Source organism: Chaetura pelagica, unplaced genomic scaffold, assembly GCF_000747805.2.
Source record: "Chaetura pelagica isolate M959 unplaced genomic scaffold, ChaPel_1.0 scaffold48, whole genome shotgun sequence".
Lineage (NCBI taxonomy): Eukaryota > Metazoa > Chordata > Aves > Apodiformes > Apodidae > Chaetura > Chaetura pelagica.
In genome coordinates, this window is record NW_009954241.1 from 1,777,326 (window position 1) to 1,803,983 (window position 26,658).

The 26,658-nt window shown below is 37.8% G+C and overlaps 1 protein-coding gene across 2 annotated transcripts in view; it reads right to left on the reverse strand.

Moving 5' to 3' along the window:
- TTC7B (tetratricopeptide repeat domain 7B) overlaps positions 1-26,658 on the reverse strand; it is a 112,597-nt gene that overhangs the window by 2,056 nt on the left and 83,883 nt on the right. For both annotated transcript variants that reach the window (XM_010003710.1, XM_010003709.1), the window contains one exon: positions 23,974-24,176. In XM_010003710.1, the coding sequence (XP_010002012.1) occupies positions 23,974-24,176 (203 nt within the window). The remainder of the gene's footprint in view (positions 1-23,973; positions 24,177-26,658) is intronic.

Below are 26,658 nucleotides of genomic sequence, written 5' to 3' on the forward strand. Positions count from 1 at the left end.
TTCCAGGTGATAGAACTAGAGCAAACACTAGTTGTTTGCCTGCGGTTACACTTTTCTAAGAATATAAGCTACTGAGCACTAGAGAAGGATCTGTTTTTGCATGGGCAATCAGGTCGCATCCTTTTTTGAGGCGGAGTCTCCTGAAAGCCAGTTGTCCACTGGTGTCTCAGGCTGGGATGGTATGAAGACTCCTGCTGTGGGGACCAGCACCAAGGTGAGGAGCTTTGCTTACAAAGAATCAACAGAGAGAAAACTAGATTTGTTTCACGCGAAGTATCAAAAAGATGGTGACACTTGGTCTATGGACTGAGCAATCTAGAGAAAGATAACATAATATCCTCTGACTCAGTCACTCCCTCAGAACGATGGTCACATATCATATGTTGTAAGTGTCCAGTTTGTAAATCTCCTTCTTTATGACTTAATATTCTGAAGCACATAATATTTCTAATTGTTTGCAGTCATTGCCTGGCTTTGTTTTAACACACGTTCTACTGCAGATCAGAGGGAGAAGGAGCAGGCAGCAACACCCTTCCGTGACCTCACACCATCATCCACCCAAGAAAACTGACCTCTGGTTTACCAGCTGTCAGCACAGGCCTGCTCTCTGTACTAAACCCTTCAGGAATAAAAAACCAAACCACTAAACCAAACAAAAAGACAACAAAAAACCAAAACTAAACTAAAAAAGCACCCTAAAACAAAACTCCTCTAAGATTTCCCAGAGATCAATCCAAATTATCCTAGCCCTTCACTTTGCTTCCTAACTGGAAAAAAAATCTCAAAGCTACCAGTTTCTGGCCTTCACCTGCTTAGCAGCAGATGTACAGACAATATTTATCCGCAGAATAATGTTAGGTCTCTTGCTTTGTGGCTGGAAATGGGCTTGAACAACATATTGACTGCAGAAACACAGAGGGGTAGCTAAGTGACATATGGCTCACATCTTCAGACTTGGTGTGTCAGTTTAAAACCTAAACAGAACATCTCCTCCCTGTACCCTCTTTATAAACAGGCACATAAACTTTTTTAAAAAAATAAATATGATAGGGATTTTGGAATCTGAATCAATCAGAAAAACTGCTATTTAATCATTTAGGTAAGTAATAAGGAATATTAGTAGGAAAACACTCATTTTACAAAAGATTATGAAACAGAAAATTCCTAAGGAATTACAAAAATGTAAGGCAACCAATTTGTTCTTTGTAGATTTTAAAGTGCTGCAGTACATTACAGAGTTGTTTGAGACAACTGTTGGCACCCTGAAGGATCTTTCCTGCTGTTGCATCTCTTTCACTAGCTCTTTCACACGGAAGACTAATAAATTTATGACATTTACTTCTAACACAGTTATAAAAGCCTCCAATCATAGAACGGTTTGGGTTGGAAGAGAATTTTGAAGGTCATCTAGTCCAACCCCCTGCGATGAGCAGGGACATCTTCAACAAGATCAGGTTGCTCAGAGCACTTTCCAGCCTGACACTGAAGCCTCTATTGCGTGTAGGCTTCTTAATTTTGCAGCTCTGTACAAATTTTGTTTTTTCACTTTTCCCTATATTTGGTTTGCTTAGAATTTTGAGGTTCTTTTGGCATTGGTTTATTTTGGGCAAATCACTTTCCCAAAGTGTCTTAAGGCTTCCAGTTTCTGTCTCTTCAGGATGGCTTTATGTTAGTAACTATCTAGGCAAATCTTTCTTTTCTTTTAGCCAGTCCTACATTGTAGAGGTTGATTTTGTAACTGAAAAAACTCACAGAAAAAACTCTAATCAGAAATGGCACAAGCAAAATGTAATGGGAATCTCTGAAGAAGGAGGAGACTTTTTTGTGCCATCCTTGCAGAAGTGAAAGCAGCACTTAGTGTCTCCAATTCATTGGTATTTATACCAGTCTCTTTGAATAATCAACAGTACTCGGAGATTTGTGGAGTTCATATTCCCTCTGCTCCAGGAAAGGTCAACAGACCTTTACAGTGTCCAGGCATCGTTGGGGCTCAGAGCTGGGAGTATCAAGGACTTTTCAATGCCACGAGCCTATAGAGGCTGCCTTTCCAAAAGAGAGTTTTTCTGTGTGGCTGCCTGCAACAGGGAGGCACTGTAGGCACTTCAAGCACGGTTCTACACAGCTTCACATGACAACAGAACAAAACCCACAAGGAATTAATAAAAAGGGGAAAAAAGTGCTTTCAACTTTCTTCTCCACTACAGGTTATTTTCAAGATCTTGCCGAGTATTTCCTCACCCATTCTGGAGTCACAGATTCTCCCTCTAGTTAGTCAATGATTTTACATGTGTTTCCTCCCTCGATCCTTTACCCTTTCACTTCATTTTACATTGTCCCACATATAGAACTGCTGTTTGCTGATTTCACCAAAGCACCTGTCCAAGGATTGGTTTTATAATGCTCAGCCAAACAGGGTGTAACCCATGACTGAAGGCCGCTGGTGCTGTTGTCAAAACATAAGTAATTTGTTAGTTTTTACTCAGTATCTCCTAGGTACCTACAAAAATACAATCCAGAAAAACCAGCTTCTAAGTCTGAATAGACAGGAATATCTTAATGTACCATCAAAAACATTTGGCTGAATAACCTTCATTTATACTTATCTTTCATGTGTTTAGGAATTGGGATTATATCCTCTGTATTTTGGATACTGTCTTGGGAATAATAATAATAATAATGTTTAGTTTTTAAATTAATGACATCACAAGAACTATGAGAGTGATAATACAATTAGATAAGAAAATGATATGATGTATAAAGCAATAGGTTGATTATAAGAACTAAGCAGAAATATGGCAAAACTCAGTAAAACAAAGTGGAAAATAACAAAAAAGTAACACAGAAGTTCTGTGGTATGGTAGAAGCCTGTCAACCAAGCAGCTTGGAAGAAGTATTTCGATACATCAGGCAACCACAGGATGACCATGTAAAAAAGTGACAGTGTGAAAGAGGAAAACTCAGCTGACATGAGGAGAAGCTTCCAGTAGAAAGACAGCAGGAACTTTAGCAGCTGTGCCATACACAGCTAGGGTAGTGACTCCTCTGGCACCTTGTGCAGCCTCCTCTGTTCAACAAAGGTCATTCAAACCTGGCACAGAAAATGACTACTGAGACAATAAAAAAAAAATTAAAAAATCTTCATTTACAAGATGAAACTAACAGACTTGGTTTGTTTAACCTAGCAATCAAAAGCTGAGAGGAGATGAAGTCACTTGCTATAAAAACAATAGAGAGAACAAAATAGAGAAAAACTATTTCAGTTAAGAGAATAATGCTGGCACAAGAATACACGTGTAAGTTTGCTGTAAGTTTACCAAAAAAAGGTGAAGACACTCCTGGCAACTGCATCAGAGAGATTTTGGAACAGCTTTCTACCCTCAGTAGCAGGGTGCTGAACTTTCAGCACTGAACTCTCTTATAACTCTGCAAAGAAGGAAACTGTTAACTGGGAGAACTGGAGAGTATGAGAAGAAATTTGGTCAACCTAACATGCAAAAACACAGCAGAGACACCACATTAAGAACTGCAGCCTGTTGACCTGCAAAAGACTCAGCTACCAAGATTGGAGTTTCACCAGATAAGATAATAATAATTGTTTCCTAGTGTGACAATTACATGACTTATTTGCTAAAGAGCTTCTACATTTGTATGATGCAGACCTTATTTAGGTAAAAAATACTCCTCAGAGATAAAATTTCCCCTTCCATAAACAACAGCTATAAGAAAACATCATAAGCATATGAAAATCATATGATGAGCTGCTGAAGCCCAGTAAGCTAGCAGCTACAAAGGTGTAATCAGATATAGAGCTATACAGATGGATGTGGAAAATAATGATTAATTTTTTAAAAAGTGATAATAAAAGAATTCATGACATTCAGTTGCCCAGTAACCTCCTCAGGTCACTACTGTATTTTTATTTGAAAAGTCCAGGTTTGCCTGAGAGAATCAACTTTCAACCATGGTATGCAGAAAGACACGATCTTATCTACATCTTATCTACAAATCTTGAAAATCAAGGATTATGGCCACAGTTACAAAACTTGATATGCAATGTATGCATTGCAAATCCACGTGTACTGTAATTTTAGCATCACAAAACTGCTCCTTGTTACATGCTGCTTTTTCAGCCTGTTTTGCATGTGTTAAGGTGGCTGCTATTTTCAAACAAATCTATCAAACTTGAAGATTTACCAGAGACAACAGTGTTATGCTATAATAATGAAACAGAAGTGTTAGCAAGGCAAACCAAGAAGAATGTCCTGATATATGTATGATAAATGTATTCTATAATAAATATCTTACACTTCTGTAGAGTGAAACAGCACACTATTTATATACTGTGCCCTCTTGTTTTCCTTTTAGCTGATGAATCTGTGCTGAAATGTGTCCATCTAATAGAAGTATGACTTTGCAAAAGAAATAATTTGCTAACTCCTCCTTTTGAAGGCATATATCAGAACAGTTGCATGTTTTAGTCATTGTAACTACTTTCTGCAAGTGTGAAAAAATTGTGACAGGGTGTATCAGTTCAAAATAAGCTGTTCCATCAGAAAACCAATGAATAAAAATAGCTCTGTATCTGCAATGACAGATACAGATGCATTTTAATGCAGGGATTTTGAAGAAGGTCCATATTAGAAGGTTTTAAAGCAACTAGATTGACCACTAACACAAGTAAATATAATTTTCCACAAAATAAATGAATATATAATTTCTTAATTGGAAAAGAATCTGCAATGTATATGTAATTTGTTTCCAAAATTTTGTTTTCTCTAATAATGCAATTCTTTCAAATAATAAAAAAGTGCGTTTCTTCAAATATGCTCAAAACTTCCTGGCACCTCAGTATGGATTATTTTTTTAATTTACGACAACCAGCTAATAATACTACAGCTGATCAAAGCAACTGCACCTGCAGCCAACATTTTTGTTTGCTGCGTATCCCAAAACACTGCCTGTTCTACATGTCCCTTCCTGCCTGCCTTGTCCTTTCCTTGACCCCCAGCACACCCAGAAACTGAGCTGTGTGCTCTGTGTCACCACTGGAGCAAGTTCCCAACCCCAGTTTGTTATTTCTTTACCCTTCCCCCAATGCTAACATACCCCCTAAGGTATCCGATTGCTTCCCCTGCTACAAAACACTTGTTGCTAGGAGAAAACCTACTGCTTGGCAACAGATTTTTAAAACAACAACTTTTGGCTTTGTTACTCACTCAACTTTACATTGCCAGTGTGAAATAACGAACGTGCGTGGTTGTCAGTGCATCTGTGTATTTATAATCCCCTGGGAAAGGACTGACCCCTTCCAACAGGGATGTGCTTGCCTTTTAGTTCATTACTGTTTACAGCCAATAAAGCAACAAGCTTCGAAATGGAAAGTTTGTTTGGTTTTTTAGTTATTTTTTTTTCAAAAATTGCTGATCACAGCCTTTTGCCAAGATGGAAGCTCTTGGGGGACTTCTGTAAAGATATGATCTTGCAATAATCTGCTATAATGTTGATTTATGCTTTATGTGAACATTGTATCAGCTCACAGAAACATAGCATGACTACTGTGCTGTATTGCAAGAACTAATTTAACTATAGCAAGCACACGGGAAACAAACACAACACCTTACTGATGGAGTGAAACAGTGACTTCAGAGATTATCAGATTTTTAATCTCCATCTGAAAATTATACTGAGGGTCTTATTCCATAAGATGCATCTACAAACACAGTATAACCACAAGGATTCTCCCTTCAGAAGTCAGACAGTTACAGCTCTGACAAGGACAGCATCACCACTGGCATCAGGGAATAATGAAGAAGCACTTTAGTTCTCAGACTATGGCCAGTCCTGAATCTGGAATATGTGTTATCTGGTGCAAATGTTTTACATCTGCTCCCAGCTGTGACACCATGAGGTGACATTGAAGTGTTGGTGATTTGTCTCTCGACCATCTCCACCCATCCAGCTCAGCTGTGTCTTCTCTGCCCTCTCTCCCCGCACTGAAGTCACATCAGTGTCTTCTCACCTTTCCCACAAAGGATAGAAGAGGTTTTCCCAGATGTACAGCATCCCTCAAGTTCACACACCTGCCATGAAAACTGTGCTGGAGATCACAGCTACAGACACTTCTGTTTACTAAGTGGGCCCATAGTAATTTTTTTTAACTCAGTATGTTCTTGTATATTGACATTCATATACTCACCTCTTTTCTCCTAGGCAGATATTTTATATGTGTAAGTGCATGACCTAATTATAATATAGTCACAACTGAAATCCTACCATTTTATGAGTTTAAGCTGTGGCTGTGTTTCAACACTGGTTTCAAAAGCCAGGCTAACTTTACTACTACATCACACCTGCAGAGACTCGGTTTGTTATTGATGCCATTATTTTATCAGTTTTGAGTCAAAGGGTCAGAAGTAAAGAAAACCAGATTTGTGTTATTCAAGACTTAGGACTAACATAAAAGTGTTGCCTTCAATATCCGAAAGAGAAAAAAAAAATCCTCAAAAAAAATTACACAAGTACCAAATAGGCTAGAGAAACAGAAAATCTCAGACCACGATTCTTGAAATGTCGAAGTCAGCCCAGAATCAATATTCAAGCATCTGAGCAAAAGCTGGATTTTTCACAAGAATGGAGGATATTGGGCACTCAGTGTACTTACTTCTCCACTGCCTAAAGACTAGATTTCAATTTAGTACATCTGATGGTTTCTGGTTTTGAAAGTTTGTGCTCCTGCAAAATTATCATAATGTCAAGAAATTAATGTTCTGTCCATAAGTCAACCACTGATAGAATTAAAGAATAAATAGTAAGGAAAATAAAGCAATTACTTTTTAAGAATCTGTTTTTCATTAGTGACAGTTTCTTTGTATAATGACAATGAACATCTTGGTGGAATGTGACTTCTGGAAATAGTAATTAGAAAAACTGATCCAATGTTTTAATGAAGAAATCAATCTGAAGTCAGGGGAATAGCTAATAGCTTGTGTATCAAAGAAAAATCAGAGTTGCAGACCCAGTACAAGATTCTGTGGTTAAAAATTACAATTAATAGAACTGTCAAAGTTAAAATTGAGTACTTTGGAGGTCTTTGACTAGAATGTCACTATATTGAAAGCTTGCACTTGTAGTCCTTACTTGTAGACACTCAGTACTACAGAAATTAGCATGCACTTGTCTGAACTTTCAAGACTGTGGAAAAAGAATCAGAAGTGAAGGATACTCTTCTGAATCATCCTTTTGCATTTATGCATGTGCATTTCTCTCAAATATTCTGACAAATGCTGTATTAAATATTCAGAGTCAGGACTGCAGTATAAGATAAAAGATGACCAGTCCTTTGATTACTAAACTAAAACAGAAATTAAAAGATTAAGGCACATAATTCATATTTTTATTCCTTTTACCCTTAGCCAAAGAGACTTTTGCATATAGAAGTAAATACATACACGTTATAACTATGGCTAATGTCATTGTTTGAAAAGTGTTAAATGAAATGCAGAGATTGTAAGTACATTGCTAATCTGTCAGTGTGACAGGGCAGCTGCCAGCAGACCCACCTTTAAGGGAAGACTATTTTCAGTGTGAAGGGAAGGCACTCACCCTCCCATCTCTGCACCATCAGTCAGAGATAAGAAGAGCCAAACCATAACCACTGGCTAAGAAAGGGCTTTCAGCACTGTCAGAAAAACAAAGTGTTTCTTTATACCGACTGACCTTTCACAAAACTGGAAGAATTTGAATAGACTGAGAACTAAGCTTTGGACAGTTAGAGAGAAACCCAAACAGCAGTTTTGGAGAAAACCCAGTAAAAATTATTTCAAACAAAAGACAAATGTAACATTAATGTATCTCAACATATCAGCTTTTGCTAATACTCATCTGGAAGTAAACAAATAAATATAGCTGAACTATTGCCTACCTTTTATAATCCAACACCATCCAAGCCTATCAGGCTTCCTCACTGCTACCTTTTGTTGTGGATCATCATTAACTTTTTACTTAAAACAACCAAAAATAAGGCATTTTCAGTTTAATTAACATCAGATCAGAAGACCTCTCATGGGTCATTAATTTTGCTCCCTCATTGTCACCAACAACCTCAGCCTCTTGTTCTACACAACATTTAGACTGGGAAGAGCTGAAAATGCTCTTCAAATAATCCTCCCAAATTTTTCCCTAGCCAGTTTATTTTCATTTGTTCCAGTGTCAATGTCACCTAGCCTTATTTTGTTAATGCTTATTCCTCTCATGTTTACATGGAACATTCATTATTATTAAAGTTTCCTACTCCTCCCAGGAAACGCCCCACAGACTTTCCAGTGCTACAATTCAGTCACCTCAGTGCTCTCTGTGCTTAAGGACAAAACAGATGTGAAGCTACAGAAAATTCTGTCATCCAGCCAAGAATCACAGGGCCCCAAGTGAAACCTATGCTTTAGTTCACACTGAGTGTAGACTTGCCCTGTTGGCCAGCCTCAACTGGTTTTACTGAGCATGGCAGTCTCTGTATTTTGGGGACATGAAGCAACCAGTGGAGGATGAACACCACCATCCTCAATAAAGGAAGGAGAAACCCGTAGGCTTACAAAATTAGTGGTCAGACCTCAGGACCCATGGGTGAACCTCATCAGGTCCCATAGATTTATGCACCCTCAGGTTCTTTAGATGGTCACAAAGCTGCTCTACACCTACGGTGGGGGGTAATTCACTCTCCCAGTCCCTGCTTTCACCTGCCATGGCCTTTGTGTTGAGGCTGGAGCACTTGACAGAGAAGACTGAAGCAAAGAAGTCATTGAGAACCTCATCCTGTGTTGCTACCTCACCCGTTTCCTTCAGGAGAGGGCCTACACTCTCCTTGGATGTCCTTTTCTCCCCAACATACCTAAAGATTTTCTTATTGTTCTTAACATTTCTGGTGAGATTTAATTCTAGCAGGGATTTGGCTCTCCTCACCTGATCTGTAGCTGCTCCAACAACCTCTCTGTAATCTTCCCAGGGTACCTGCCCTAGCTTCTGCCCCCTGTATGCTTCTTGCTTCAGTTTGAGCTTTTCTAGGAGCTGCTTACTCATCCATGCCAGCCTCTTGGAGTTTCTACATGACTTCGCCTTAGTTGGGATGCAATGCTCTTGGGCCTGGAGAGTGTGATCCTTAAGTATTACCCAGCTTTCATAGGCCCCTCTACCCTCCAGGATGTTATCCCAAGACACTGTCGAGCAGATCCCTGAAGAGGCCGAAATCCACCCTTCTGAAGTCAAGGGCATTAAGTTTGCTGTGAGCTCTCCTTGTTGCCCTGAGGATTTTGAACTCCACCATTTTGTGATCACTTCAACCTAGGCTGCTCTTGAGTTTAACATCCCTCACCAGCCTTTCCTCATTGGTGAGGACAAGGTCCAGCACAGCACCTCTCCTTGTTGGTTCCTTGATTACTTGGAAAAGGAAGTTATCATCCTTGCATTCTAGGAACCTCCTGGATTGTGTTTAGCAGAGTTGTTCTTCCAACAGATGTCAGGGTGGTTGAAGTCTCCCATGGCTTGTGAATGTGAATGTGAAGCTGCTCCTATCTGTCTATATAGTGCCTCATCTATATTATCCTCCTGTGCAGGCAACCTGTAGCAAACCCCCACCATGATGTCACCTTGGCCTTTCTCCCCCTTAATTTTAACCCATAAGCTCTCTGTTGGCTCCTTATCTGTCCCCAGGCAGAGCTCCATGCACTCCAACTGGTCTTTGACATAGAGGGCAACACCCTCACCCTGTCTCCCCTGTCTGTCCTTCCTAAAGAGTTTATAATCCTCCATTCTGATGCTCCAGTCATAGAAGCCATCCCACCAGGTCTCAGTGATGCCAATGAGATCACAGCCCTGCAGGTTCACCCTCATCTCTAATTCCTCCTGTTCATTCCCCATGCTGCCTGCATTTGTATGAAGGCATTTAAGCTGGGCCTCCAGTCATGTTGCCTGACTAGCTGACCTGATCACCACTCCACCCCTAGGCTTATCTGTAGCAAGCCTGCTAAAGATTGAGGCAAAATCCAAATGCAATGTGGTTATGGACTTTTTATAAATGGTTATTCATCATGGCACTGACTGACACAGCATGTTCAGTTATATGCTGTGGCTGGTTTATGGCTCTTGAAATCCATTTTCTGAACCGTATAGTAAGTTAGTACACAAGGTTGGAATCTGCAGAGAAAGTGTAATTCCAAATGCCATTTCCCATTCAGTCCTTTCCTTTGGCTTATTTTTGCCAGCTGACAGGCAGCTGAAACACATTTGAATCCCCCTTCCCAAGTGTCAGAATCTTGTCCACTTGAGTCACTTTTTCTAGTTCACTGGAGCGCAGTTGGCAGGAAGAACACAAAGAATGGCAAAAGAGGCACTCCCACACAAGCCAGGACTTGAACAGAATAAGCAAATGGGGAAGCTAAAGCTCACTGAGCAAAGAGCTGAAATGGAGAGTGGCAGCTTCCACTTCCAAGGATAAGAACTACAGCAACAGCGTGGGTTTGGTGGGGAAGGTGGGAACTCTGGAACTTAAGGCAGATGCTCAGTGTGGGGTGAGGTCCAAACATTTCCTACCAGCTTTTGTGTTAAATATCCATGTATTTTATTTATCTTTGGCAAAAATATTCTGATATGTTACATTTAATCCAACGTAATATCCATGGCAGAAACACTGCACCTACTAATGAAACATCCTCTAATTTTAGGAAGCTTAGGGTTTGATTCTGTAGCAAATGAGATGACTTTGGATGCCCAGGCTAAAGCTACATCATTTATTTTCAACAGAGATCACCAGCAGCTCACACTATCATATCAGAATTTTAAAAGATATTAAGCCCGTTGTGTCAATTACTTTAACAGATCTGACAGCATTTCATACTGTTTTAGACTTTACAACAAGAACAGCTATTTCTGGCAACTGTAACCTACCAACTTCTGGCTAGGCATTCAATTCACATGACAAAGCATCATCACAGACAGCATTTGTGTCACAGCATTTCACAGCCCTCTGGTATGTCTTTGGGTCTGTGACCCTCATAATGCCATCTGTTCCAATACCACTGTGGCTATCACTTTTTCAAATGGCCATAAATTAAAAAGTAGACAGAATTCCAAATAAGCTATTGTCAGCTGTCAGGGCAAACTGTAACAAGGACCATGAAAACACTGGAAATTGAAATGGCTCTGCAGCTGATAGATGTCCATTTGCTTGTCTTTTGAACACTTACAACCACTTTACAACATCTGCCATAATTTACTACTTGCCTCTCTTTAGAAAAGAGAGGGATTTATTTTTAAACAAGACAATGCAATTTTAAAGCTACATCCTTTTTTTTTTTTTTTTTTTTTTTACATCATTCCCTCTTCTGTCCAGGTGAAACTGGGTAAAGCATTTAAAAGTTATTAAGGGAAAGCTGACAAACCCACGCACAAACAATAATGATTTAGTAAGCTTCATTTCCTAAGGATATTGGGCTTAAAGAGCATGATCAGTACTGGTTGAGGGAGAAAGAACACACTGAGCTGCAACAAATAATTTCACCAACAACACTGATTAAAAAGACTAATCAATGAATCATAACCCAAAAAAAACCCCTGAACTGAAATGTTAATTTCAGATACATCCATGAAAGAAACATTAATAACTTGACTTATAAAGTTAAGTTCCTGGGATAAGAGGGAAGCATTTAAAAAACGTTGGGATTTTCCATCAAAGTGTTTAGGAAAAACAATAATTGAAAAAAATCAAATGTTTGCATCCTAATGGGCCCACTAAAACATGCTCTATTGCTCAAGTATTTCACGTAATGTCTTTCCTCACAGTGCTTAGCTTTGAACATTGTGAACAATGTCCATGTTTGCATATTTCTGCCAAGTAAGTACATTGCTAATTAATTGCTTTGCTTGGTTTATCCTAGCAGTAATAAAAGACTGAAGATTTCTTTCAGGTCAAATGTTTTATGTGAAGATATGTGGCTCTCCAGTTTAAGCACTCCATTTTAACATCCTTATGTTTAGCTAATATTTCTTTTCCCTTCAGTTCTATGCCAGCTCTTAAGAAAGAAAAGTTGTTTTAAAAAACAAACAACTTTTAATCCAAGGTAAGGGCTAGTAGTTGAAAATCAGCTTCCTTAAAGTACCACAATAGCTTCTATTGTAAAGCAGGATTTTTCAGTTTTACGTGAAAAACCCATACATGAATAAACTACACACTTAGGCTTCAGGTCAGAGATTAGCAGAAAGAAGCTGTAATGTATTGTTATGTACTGAGCTTTTTTAGCTTCCTAATACTCTGACAAGGGCATTTGAAAAAAATGCAGGTACAAAACTACATTCAACCTCAACAACTGGACAGTAATAAATATTTACAACCATTCTGACAAACTTCAAGGTATTAAACTCCCGTCTCTTGTCTACAACCCCTAATTACAGAATGGGAGCACAGAGTTATGGTTTGTCACATCTTACCAAAGTGATTTTCTTCCCAGGACCATATTCCCCCTCTTCAGGAAAAAGATGGCCAGAGAAGTGTAACTGAAAAACTGTATTTATTGCATATAATGGTAATTATATGAACACACAAACAACCTAACAACAAAAAGGAAATTTATGAAATTAGTTTGCCAGTGCATAACGTTATGTCACATATGTGCTCACCAATTTATGTTAAGAGCTATAATATCCTCCAACTTTCCACCAACGACATAAACCAAAACTTATTTCTTTTTTGTTCAAACCCAAGTTCTGATTTGAAGGGCAGGAGGATGCATCAACGCATAAACCTGAACAGAACACCTGAGAAAAACTAGCAACCCATTAAAATGAAAGCAGCGATTCTTTTTCCTTCAGAGCTCTACATCCACAGACTTCATATTCAGTTCTGGTTTGAAGTCAGCTTTTGAACTTTCTACCCAGTAATAATGTAAGATAAGAAACAAAGATCTATGGAGTTAGTTTACCTTTATTACCTATAAAAGTACATTATTATAAAACAGTGCTAAGCTTAACAAAGCTCTCAAAACCAGAACAAAAAGGAATCAGAAACAAATTACTGATGCCAAAGGTACTTCTGAATAGTCAGCTGTCCAAACAGCCATCTCCTTCACCAACCACCTCCACTGCAATGGAAATACTACATTTGTTGAGCAAATCCAGAACAACATTGAGATGGGAAGATAGTTGGGGGAAAGAGAGATGTAGGTAAATGAACTGATTTATTATTTGAAAGTATTAAAAGTTCTGCAGTGAATTTGAGACAAGGGCTTCATTTCACTTGGCTTAGCTCAAACGGTGGCTATCAAGGAGCTGCCACAGACTGAAGGAGCTTCACACAAACTGAATGCAAAGGCAATATCTATAAAAAAGATAATTTTCATTGATGGATAGAGCTGTTATAATCATTGTCATTTCAACAGGAGGTCCATCAATGGCAGTAATTAATTTAAATAACATAAGCGAAACCCCTCCTCAAGTCTGCCAAGCATCTGCAAGTCAAAACCCACAAAAGACACCCCACAGGCTCCCTTCAGCAGGCAGCAGGAAAACGGGAATATTGATCCTGCTGCCTCAACTAGATTGACTGATACTGGAGATCCCTGTGGGGAAAATTATCTTCTTAAGAGAGAAAATGCACTGGAAAGAGTAAGTACAGGAATTAAATGTGAGTCCCATGAATGTGATGCTTAGAATGAGAAATTAGAAGGTTTGTATTGCATTTAAAGCTAGGTAAGTCTAGTCAATAGTATAACTAATGGTATTTTTTTAAATGCCAAGAGATGTTTGCAAACTCAGTGTATTAACGAATTGTATTAGGTGTTTTTATATATATGTGATTAACTGTTGAAACTATAAAGCTCTTATCTTTTTGTTATCTATAAAGTCCATGCTTACTAATATCAGAATTAAAAAGATGAAGATCAACACTGCAGTGCATATTAAAAAAATTATTAAAGCTCAAAACAGCCTCCTGTTTTCAAGTTTAGCATTATTAAGTCTTCCTCATGATATATTTTTCCATTCATATGCTTATCCAAGTAGCTTACCATGACAGCAGCGTTTAAAATATTAACAACTCCGAATTTGCATTCACTGTGTTTCATGTGGAGTGAACTTGGATTAAACACGTGGTGGGCATGTTCAGTTGCAGATGGCAGAGTAATGGAAAGAGCCTAGTTTTAGAATGCAAGGATCCTTGTGTTTTTACACATGGATAACTGGCTCAAACAAATAAAACGTACAATGTAGACTCTGATACAGGTGTAGCCGGTACCCGGTTAAATGTGGTCATGTTCTTACAGCTTCAGTGAGCCTGCAGTGCGGCCAAAAAAGTTAACACAAGTGGAAACTCAGACCATTGTTTCACGACTCCAGATGTACAGAATCAATACCAGCTCACCAAGACACTGGCTTGTTACTCTAGTGTGTTGATATTAATATTACGTCATGCCATAGCAACGGCATGAAAAGATCCTTTATGGTCAGTAGAAAATTAATTTAAAAGGTATCCAGAGTTTCAAAGTAAAAATTACTAAATTTTCTTTTCAGGGTCAATATAAAAGCAAAACGAGAGAGATACAGATAAAAAAGTTGTGAGAACTGGATTATCTCCATCCTAGAAAAGGACAGAAAAGTAACAGAAATCAAAGACTAGCTACCAAGTTAAATAATAGAATCATTTTTACGACTAAAAAATACTAGATTGTTTGTACTGCAGAAAGAAAATTATTTTTTCAGTTTTCTTAAATTAAGTGGAAGGCCTTAGAATATAGGTTGGAGAAAGGAATGGTTAGCAGTATCCAACAGGAAAAAGAGGAGTAAAATCCAGTATGTGTTTATCACTGGTGAGACACTAAGCTGGCCTGCACGGTATTCAATTACATAGATTAATTCCAGGAAAAAAATTTTTTAAAGCTGCAGAACTAATTTTTCTGGTTTTCAGTAAAGTTTCAATATATCTGGGGAGAAGAAAACAAATCAAAACTAGAGCAGTATAAAAATATAAAAACTAGTCAAGAACTAGTTACCACTAGTCCATCCATCCAATAGGGATGGATGATGGTGAGTAGATGTCAGGGTTTGGCCTCAGGACATACCTTAGTTTAATTTATGGTCTCAGTGCACAGCTATTGAGAGGGTTGATGGATTGTGATTGCATTGTTGTACTACAGAAGCAGGTCATCCAGACCTTTAGTAAAGAGTTCCTGCAGTCAGCAGCTTTGGCCACAATGGTTTTACTTGGAAGACCATTCTCATCTCCTATTCCCTAAATCAAGTTACAGAAGACAGCAGTTATTTTTATTCAGAAAAAACATTGGCCATTTTTACTTAGATGCAATACACAAGGTGCCCAAACAGCATATATATCTCCAACTGAGAAATCAAGAGATGGCAGGTTTCTGAAGAACAGTACCTGCACATCACTTTATTAATACCGGTTGTTGCTACTCATTGGAAATATATACTGTAATATGAAGAATAATGGAAAAATAGACATCAAACCTTAGAAACCAACAGTTTTCAGGGTCAGACAAAACAGACTTCAGCTTTTTTCACCAGTTAAACCTTGCTGAAATAATTGCTTTCTCTGATAGTTAGATTGGTCAATTCTTTCCCTCCATCTAAAACCAATTAGCTACCAGAAAACACAGTCTGTGTTTAAAAAAACCACAACTGATCTTGGAGAAATTCTATTATGCTCTTGATACACAGTAAGTTGCTTGAATCCTTCCAAAGTGCAAGGTTCAAATCATACTTAATCTGCAAACTCGTGAGCAGGGGAAGGACTGGCTAGTAGGGAAATTAACCTTCAGTAAATGGGAAAGAGGTTTCCAAATAAAATTTAAATGAGATTAGTTGGAGACATAAAGAGACATAAGAAGACTGGTTCCATACTGGGGATTTGCAGAAAAAACTGTGCTAGAGCAAACAACTTATCTGGGGAACGCAGCTGTTTGACATAACCCTGGCAACAGCAAGCTTTGAAATAATTTCCTGAGGGACAGTTGCTTCCAGATCTTGTGTTCTGCATTAAGGAAGGCCACTTTCTGCTTGATGAGGATAAGATAAAGCACAACTTTAAAGAACAACTTGCTTATAGTTCCTAGCTAGAAGAAAGGAATCATCACTGGTAGGTGCACTAGAAATGCACCTGAAAACTGCAAGAGATTTCTAGCAAAATACATGCACTAATAACTCCTGTGCAACTTTGTAATAATTATGAGAGACTACTGGAGAGCTAGGTTTCAGACACTCAGCCTCAGTCCTGCAAGCTTCTCATACACATAGAATCACAGGATCATAGAAGTAGGTAGAGACCTTCAAGATCATAAAATCCAACCATAATCCAACTATCACAACCACTGAACTATGTCCTGAAGCACCACATCTAAATGCATCTTGAACATCTCCAGGGATGGTGTGTGACTCCACCACTTACCTAGGCAGCCCATTCCAATACCTCACCACTCTTTCAGTAAAGACATTTTTTGTAATTCCCAACCTAAAGCTCCCCTGGCACATCTTAAACCCATTTCCTCTCATCCTATTGCTAATTACCTGGGAGGAGAGACCAATACTGGCCTCTCTACAACCTCCCTTTAGGCAGTTGTAAAGAGCAATAAAATCTCTCCAGAGCCTTCTCCAGACTAAACACCACCAGTTCCCTCAGCCTCGTATGACATGCCCTCCAAACCCCTCACCAGCCTCCACACAGAATGGTTTGTCTCCTTCAGATTGCTCTTAATGGTAGCATGTAATTATATTTCACCAATATGCAAAGTTATGCACTACAAAAAAAGAAAAAACAGCCAACAAAACCACAAAGCATGTAGAAGACTTCACATCTCAAATGATTTCCTGTAGTTAAGAGTTCTCAGCAACAGAATTCTACAACAGAACCTCCTTCAGAAAAAGGAGAATAAAATTCCTTTCATTCGTTTGTTGATGGCTGCTCTCTCCAGCCTTTAAAATATTTTTTATATTTATCCCAAAAATAAAACCTTACAAATATTTATTAATTATATGAAATACAATTATAAAATTATTAGATGCCAGATGTTGCCTACAGGCCAAAGCTCTTGGAGACTACAGGAAGGACAGCCACGCATACCAGGTGCTTTGATTGCTGTTTAAGTTCTCAGCTCCAGCAATAAAGTAATGCTGTAATAAATTCAATGAGCACAAAAATGTCCAGAGAAGCAAAATAATCATAATTAGCTCAGTGCATACTTCAGCAGAATGACCTAATTTTAAAAGTGTTTTGCGAAGCAATTCTCATATTGAAAGGTAATTACACTGAGCAAAATAAAAGCCGTATTTTTGAGATCCATGCAAAAAAGCACCAGCACGTATCCATGAAAAGGGATGTAAGAGCCTCCAGAGGACTGCAGGGAATAGCACACATTTGCAGTTTCTTCCAGGCCTTCTCTCATTTCCATTTTCTTCTTATTTTAGAAAAAGAGAACTTAAATATCTAGAGCAACTATTAGCATTTTTCTGACATGAGGCCTCCTGGCCATAAACTGAATTACCAGGACTAAGACTACTGACCTTTCAATTCTGTTACATTAGTCAGCCCTTTGGACAGTAAAATGCTTATGGAGATGGAAGGACTCTGGAAAGACTTTTAACAAGAATTACCCTTACACTTATAAAAAAAGCCTGAAAAGGTGAATTTTTTCATTAGCTGCGATGAGATGATTTTACTAGCTTGCTTGGTCTGTTCATCATTTCTACTTAGTACTATGAAACAAGGAGATACTTCCCATGTAAAGAGTCATATATATTTTGTGTTATTTGGATAATATTAGGCACATCTTTGTCTACAGAAGCCTCAATGCAGATCGCTAAGGTATATTTGAAATTTCTATAAGAAAACCATCAAGAGAGAGCCAGAACCCCAAAATCTTAATTTGTGAAGAACCCAACTGGGGCTTTTTATTGCCACTGAATCGTTTGCATAGACATTCCCTAATCATATTGCAGAAGCAGGCTGCATTAGAAGCATGACTGAAAATATTTTTTAATTAAATGGCCATCAATCGAAGCTTGAGATGAACACTATTTGTATATTGAAAATTGAAAACAAAGATGCTCAATCTTCCAAGCAAAGAGAAGCAACTTGGGTGTAATACTGCACACTGAGGACTGACCTGCTGTAACAGCAAATTGTAATGAATTATCAGATGGGTGGAATTTTATCAGTTCCACACCATGCAATAAAAACAATGGTCTCTCAACAAGAGAGGAAAGTCATGGAAGCATCCTGACCTCCGGCAGTCCGTTACTAACGCCGTCGGACTGTGACAGCATGATTTGTGATCTGGCAAATAAAGAGGAGTAACCCCAGCCAAAGCACCCCTTCCTTCTGCCAGCATCTACCTCTAATTAATTTTTCATTTTTTAAAATGGAAAGAAACAGAAGTGATAAAATTCTTTCTGGCAGTTCTCAGTGGACTAGCAGACAGTCCTGACTGAGCAAATAGGAGCTCACTGCTTAATATGATTAATAAAATCATAGTGTCATAAATTCCCACAGTGGCTTTCTGTTTTCAAAAGAGCAACTAAACTCTAGTTCAAATGCAGATTTGTAGCAATTATTGTTGTCAAATACTGAACAAAAATAGATCTGCTTTAAATGATAAAGCATTCAAGGATTAAGAAATTCTACTGATCTTTTCTCCAGTGGTAATCTTTAAGATACGAATCACTATGAAGTAGTTAACTGCTGTACCTAATCTCAATAACACTAAAAATAAGGTAACTTTAACATAAAAAGGGAAAAAAACAAACTTTTTTGATTATCCACCTAGATCCACACTTTGTAGTATTTCAAAAAGTAATGACTATGCAAGTTGGTGTTATATAATTTTTATTGCACTAAGCACCAATGTTTTTCTGTTGTAAGGCTAAAATGGTAATAATGTTTTCAAGGCAGACAATAATAATGCCTGTGACTGCCACTTGGCAGGTGAACAATTTAATGTGTAGTGAAATGGTCCTTGAGTCAGTTAACTCAATAGGTGTGTTCCAGGTTAAAATACAACTCGAACTGCAATTGTTTTCTCAGAGTGCAGAACGTGAGTGCTTGAAATACCTGGATGTGACAGTGGTGAAATCACGGTAAAATTCCTTCTGTATGGAGCTGTGACTTTTGGCTGAACATATGTGTTACTTTCTCTACTTTCTATTAAATAACCTTGAAGCTTCTGAAGGGCTAACCCACAATATTTTACTAACAAAACTTATTTCTCCATTCTTTTTCAACCACTGTGTACATAAGGATGCACTTAGAGAGTGAATCAAACAAACACTGAGATTTGGCACAAGCATTCAGCTCTATGGTAATCAGTTGCAACACAGACCACCAACAAGAAAAAGCATACCATGCTTAGGACAAGCCTACCTGGCCTAAACAATTTTTACAGTATAGTTGCCTGACAATGAAAACAAAATTAGTTAGTGAATGTTCCCCAGGTGAGTCTTTGCTATGAAAGGAAGAATAAATACTAGAGAATAATGCCTCAGTAAAGGAAAAAAATTGAGTTTCAGTGACTGTGTTTAGTCCTTCTCCAACTTCACTGACCCCTTCAAGCAGGGTCTGAACTCACATACCTAAAGTCTTCTCTACTTTTCCTTCCTTTCAGTCAGCTCAACAGCCTTAACAGGCTCATAAGCACACAACACCCATACATACTGCCAGGCTTCTTTCTGGCAAAGTGTCTTTGGGTCGAAAAAAATGTATGAGGTCAATGTGGTTAGAAATAAATAACAATGTATTTATAACCGAGAGGTAAAGCACACAGTTAATCTAAGCCTTAAGAGATCTGACTCAGGTAGGCATAATTACAAGAAAGCTTAACAGACATCTAACAGTGTTGGGTGGGGAATGTAATTCTCTTAGATAATGCTTTTTGAAAACAACTTTTTACATGAGTAATTTTGGATAAGTAATTTCTCCTTTTCTGTTTCAGTTTTCTACTGTTAGAAGCTAAACTACTAATAGGATTAACTGACAAGTGCTAAGATGAATTACTTAATAGTAAAAAGATACTAGAATTTTCTAGGATTATAATAATATACAGATGGTGGAAAGAACAATTTCATATGAAAGCAACATTTAGCTATGAAATTTTCAGCCTGTGAGAGAATAGACACATGTTTCCTAGACAATGGGTTGAAATTTTCATTGCCATTTCAGGCATTCCTGAATAACGGCCTGTTTCAGGACTTTTTAGATGTCAGCTATATAGGGTACTTTCCACAGCAGCACTCTGACTACAGGAGATAAAAGACTGTTTATTCTTTTTTTCATGTAGGAGGAAAACAATGACAAAAGCAGGAAGGCAGCGGTAATGCACAAATCTGGTGGTGATGATAAAGGGTAGGGAGAATGGAGAAAGTTGTTCAAATAAACCCATTCTGGCCACAATCAGGCAGGTGACAACTGAGTATATATGACATTCAACTGAAGTGTGAATTGTCATTTTTCAATTTAGTCAGTAAAGAAAATTTTAGATTTCAGCAGGTGTGATAAAGAGCAATTTGAAATACAGAACACAAACTGAAGCATTTCAAACCTTTACAACACAACTTCGTGTTGTTTTCTCAGAGTGCATTATACAACCCTTCAAACCAAGAAAGGACGCTGCATTTGTTCAAAAGCATTGCTGCTGCACTCTGAAGTACACTAATTGATACTGACATGCTACTGCTTCACTCTTGACACCTTGTGAACAGTTAGAGCTAGCCAAATAGCAAGCTCATGTATCCCCTGGCTTGGAGAAAATTTCAGTTAGTGACAAATGGTAAAAAATAGTACCTGAGAATAAATCAGATCTTAAAATGGGAACTGCCTAATAGGATACAATGAATGAATGTATGGATAAAAACTAACTGTACAAGCAAAAATTATTTGCACAAGCAACTGAAGAGAATTTTAACAGCATTTCACTTTGAAAGACCTAGTTTTGTTGATAAGCTGATTTAATTAATAAAACCCCCAACATTTCAGAACAGACTGAAATAGCAGAACATGAACACAAACACGCTGCCCCCTGCATCCAGGTCTCTGTTAGAGTATCTCACCTCTTGGGTATCGTAACAGTATCACTCTATCAGGTAAACAAAGTGCCTTTTATTCATGGATCAAGCCTCTACCACGTGGTGCTACATTTCTTAGGCATTTCATTACTGAAGCATATACAGCAAGAGTTAACCTCTCTCTCCAAACCTTCCCATTTATCATTATAATTTTGTTTGTGAGCAGATTTCTTCCACTACTCTCACCTGCTCCAATTTTCACACTATTGCCAAGTCCTCCTGTTTTTCCTTTTAGTGAAGACTTTAGAGACAGCAGCATAATTAATAACTTGTTCCTTAAGTTTAACAGCTCATACCAGCCAATAAAAGGTAAATGTAATACATTAGACTTCTGCAAAGAGCATGTTGTCATAGTCACATTAGCAGAATAGGGAGTCTGCACCTGAGACAAATGCAAGTCTTTATGCAGAAACTCCAGAGCCCAGGATGTGCCCCAACTCACAGGAGGAAGCATATCACTTCACAAGCCACAGACTAATCTTGCTAGTCTCTCTTCACACATTTCTTTGTTAATTTAGATTAGTAAGGTTGTTTCTGTGTAGAAATAGTAGATGGTATTCAGGGATAAGTACTTAAGGAGAGTTATGGCCAAAAAGTTGAACTGAAAAATAGTAAAGCTTTTAAGTACTTTTTATCTTTCTTACCAGAGAAAGGGGCCTACAGGAAAGCTGGGGAGGGGCTTTTCATCAGAGAGAAGATAGTGATAGGACAAGGAGTAATAATGGTTTTAAACTGAGAGGGGAGATTTAGGTTAGATATTAGGAAGAAATTCTTCACTACAAGGGTGGCGAGGAACTGGAATGGGTTGGCCAGGGAGGTTGCTGATGCACCATTCCTGGAGGTTTTAAGGCCAGGTTGGATGAGGTTTTGTGCAACCTGATCTAGTGGTGGGGTTCCCTGCTCATGGCAGGGTTGGAACTTCATGATCTTTAAGGTCCCTTCCAACCTTATGATTCTATGATGTATCATCATTAAAAGGATGGATTATAAAAGGAGGAATCCTGCTTATTCTCAAAAAGCCATTCTTGTTCATACAAACATAAAGAATCATTTTATCTAGCTTTTGTTCTTCTCTGGCCAAAAGAAAATAAATTTAAAATCCAGGTTTCTCAAACACTAGCATTAGGAAATTTTAACTTCTGACTGAACTAGGTGCCAGTTGTTACTCATTCTAAAATTTTAATTAAAAAACTCCTTCAAAACTGATTTCAGGCTCAACAATTTCAAGTAATTTTACTTGGAGAGGCAGGGCTAGACATGTATGCTACATGCTTGAATTTGTGCCATCCTTAAATCTTATTTCCTTTTTGTTGCATTTTATTAAGTTATTAGGATTCATACCTGGTATTTGCCCCAAATAAGAAATTCACCAAAGTTTATATAAATAAATCTAAGCTCTAAAGTAACTTAGAGTTACCTCTAAGGTAAGTACTGTTGAAACAGTAGCATTTTATATTGGGTTTTTTTTTCACAGGACTTTGGTTCATAAATGAATTGTCATATTAGAATTGTGAAAATGAATATTACCAGTTAATGTTTCAGCTGTTGTTATAGAGGCTGGTACCTCCACAGTGCTGTTGCTATAGCTCCACTGCAACAGAGATAGTATCTCTTCACAATAAAAAGGTAAACATATACAAACAAACTGTTGATATGTACAGATACTCATCTATACACACAGTCAAGACACACCGCAAACTTCCTCCTCAAAATATTTTTTTGCAATAGTTAAAAGATGAAGAAGGATACAGAATCCAAAAAATTCCCTACATGGAATTACACAGACAAGTACTTTTGTATCATCCATCTTTAATATCTGTATTTAAGCAGCACGGATCCCTCAGCATCTATTCAAAACAACCCCTTAGTACAGAAAAAGTCTAAAGAAAGCTTTTTAAAAACAAAATTTTAAGTTATAATAATGTTTTAAAAGTACTGGCCAATCCACCACAATGAATATTTTTCCTCCAGCTTGCACTCAAACTGAAAAGCTCATAAAAAGGGAACCCAGGTTGGAAGCCCTGGATTTTTAATCTCACTTTCCTTTTAAGGCAGTTAATTTCTCAAGTCATTCTGAAGAGCATCTTGTGTTTATAGACCGTTTATTCAAAGGTGGATTGAAAGGAGGAGCAAAAAGATGTCCGGAAAAGCAAGAATTCATTCTCATTGAGTTGCACTGCTTTAGGTTAACTGCCTGGTTCCTCAGAAAAAGGAACCTTTTGGCATTTGTCAGTAGGCTCAAATATCTTGAAATGCTGAAAAGGTGAAACAAAAAACTCTCCCTGTGCTGCCTTCCTGAACTTTTGTCTCATATGTTCCCCTCAGGGATGCATGAGAAATTTCTCTGAATAATTCATAAGCACCTACTATTTTCTACTTAAAAAAAAAAAAAAAAAAAAGGCTGGGTAAGAATCTGATTGCATCTGTTCTACTCTGCTCTATCTGGAAGAAAACTGGATTTAAAAAAGAAAGTCATTTTCCTAACACAGTAGGCACAGAATATATACATATATGTATATATGAAGTGTATAAACAAACATGCGTTTATACTGGGGAAGGCACCTTTGTACTTAAAGCTACACATTCCTTTGAGGGCCAGACTGATTCTCTACCTTTCAAAAATTCATGAAATCACATAACATGAAGGTAAATCATCAACATATGGAATGCAACTTTTAGTTTGGAATTAGATATCAGAACAACTGGTCTTTCCTCTAGCCTACAACAGAAAAGATTTAGCTATTTTGCTAACAAGAATAAAGATCCAAAACCTCAAAACCTATGGGTTTCCCACACCAAGTCAAGATTTCACAATACAATAGCATAAATGGAGAGGAAAGTGCTTATGAACATGGACTCAAGACTTACCAGCCTCTGCATGCTTTTCACATGGGTAGGACTAATAGATAAGGCCTCTTCATACCAGCGTTTGGCTTCATCGATATTTCCACGAAGTTCAGCCACCTGGCCTCTCATGTAGAGAACATAGTGCGACATTGGAAAGAGATTAGCTGCTTCCTGGGTACACGCTGTGGCCTCAGCAGGCTTCCCAATTCCTATGTACACTTCAGCTGTGGAAGTAATGTGAGGACCAATGAATCATTCTTGCTTATATCATGAGTAGATCACAGAATCACAGAATGGTAGGGGTTGGAAGGGGCCTCTAGAGATCATCAAGTCCAACCCCCTGGCAGAAAAGGACCACCACAGAATCTAGGGCAGGTCACTCAGAAACATATCATTAGCTGCTGGTTGCAGCCATAAATTGAGCCCTGGCCACACAGCATAAAATGTGAATTGTACTTAATATTTCTTCTTTTTTTTTTAATAAAAAAAAACAACCCTAAAATATTTTAGAAAGGCTTTGGGTACTTCATTCTTTAGTGCTTTTCTAAAAGTCACATGGTCAATATTACTACACGAGCAACAAGATTTTAGTGAGTATAAAGTACACTGCATTATTTAAATGCTAACCATTTGAGCTCTCCTGGTTTTATTGACTTTTCTCCAGCATCACTAGACTTGAAACACAGTTTTAAATGCACACTTCAGATTTTTTTCAGTGAAAAGATAGTTAGGAAAAACATAATTTACAAAGACTCCAGAAGGCATTTAAGTAAAAGTTATAATGATTAGCAAATAGTACAATAGTACATGGAAACTAAAAATTACTTAAGTAGGTGATTATCTGTCACCACAATAATTCTAGACTAAAAAACAAGTAGAGATTGGCTAATTTAACAGACTGCAGTTACAATTCTACATTCCTTGAGAGGAAACAAGAACAGTAGCAACAGCTTTTACACACAACCACACAGAGTCCAACAGTTAAATGTGGCATTAGTCTCAAAAAAAGAAGCAATTTCCCAATGCTAAATCTTCACTTTTATTTATAGAACATGTGCTGTGAGGCATTAAGTAATTTTATCACTGTTTTGATATACAAGTAACCTAGAAATACTGATGAAGATACCTTCCAGAATATCTGCTTTGAATTGTGCTTCTGGAAGAAAACTTAATTCTGAACACTCCTAAAGAGCCTTTCTCAAGGCTCAGGGCATTTAATGTAGCAGGACAAGTAGCTGAATAGCAGGATATGTAAACACTCAGAAATGCAACACAAGTCACCAGCCTTGAAGTATCAATAACAGAAGCATTCCAAAGCAGAGAATAAGTAGACTACAGGTTGTAGCATCTTATCTGAAGGCAGGCTCTCTTTCATCTCAGGTTCTTTTTTTCTTTCATTGCTCCCCATACACAGGGTCATACTCTTCATACTTTTTTGTGTCCTTCCTTCGGATCTTTAACACTTTAGTTCATTCTCCAACCCAACTTTCTTGTACTTCCCACCCCTGCTTTCTCCAAGAATATGCCCTAGATACCATGCTTGCTGAGACGTATTTTTAAGAGTGGAAGTGGACAGTACAGCAGACTACAGCAGCAAAACACCAGCATGGATGCAAACCTGACTCAGTTGTGAACTAAAAGGGAATCAGCAAAGAGTGTTCAGACCCCTCCTTTCTGGGCAAAACAGTAGCAATCACCTGCCCGGACTGGAAAAGCAGCAGCAGGACTTAAGCAACAAAAATTAAAAAACAGAAAATATGCAGTTCATCAACCTGTCACAGAAGGTTGAGAGATTATCAGTGTTATGGAGGCTAAAAGCTACTGTAGATGGCTGTTTGTGATATTTATAAATATTTTAAATCAATGATGCCATGATACAGGGTAGATGACTACACCATACCCTGGAGGACCCTGCCTTGCTCTAATCTATCTTGCTTTTGAGGAGCCCTCTCACCCCTAAATGATATCACTATTATTAATCACCATAATTGATAATTTGTTCCAATCTTCTGGTTGTTTTTTTTTCCTCTAAAACATTAATAACTGGGAGCCATTGCCCTGCAATGCCTTTCACACAATAAAACTATTAATGCAAAATAGGTTAAACTAAAATGCTTAGAAATACAGCACTGTTGTGTTGAACGTCAACAGGAAGGAAAAAATTAAATAAATTATGTCACTAAAAAAAGCTCAAGTCTGCCAGCAGACCAAAGCAGAACAGTTGCTGACTGATTCCTAAATTACACCTTTCTGATGCAAGTATCAGTAAAAGCAATGGCACAGCATACATTTTTAATTGTGTAAAAATACATTTGATCATCATTTTCTGGTTAAAATTTTATACAACAGCCACTTGTGATATTTCATTTAGCTTGAGGGTTGAAGCAGCATAACAATACTAAATCCACTCAAGATAACTCCATATTTAGAAAAACAATTCTGGGCTTTTCACCTTAAGAATCTAGAAGGAAGAGAAGTGAATGAGAGCTCATTATCCCAGTTGCAAAGGAGAGGTTGCTCAATTGTACTACTACACTTTTTTCCCACATATGCAGAATTATTTATTTTTAAATATAAAGCTCTTCTAGTTGCATGAACTCTATTAAATAATCTTACAAACATCTTTTTCCAAGCAATGAATTAGGGCATCTAAATTTCCAAATAATATGATACTCGAGGTACTTCAAAACTAAATTCTTCATACAT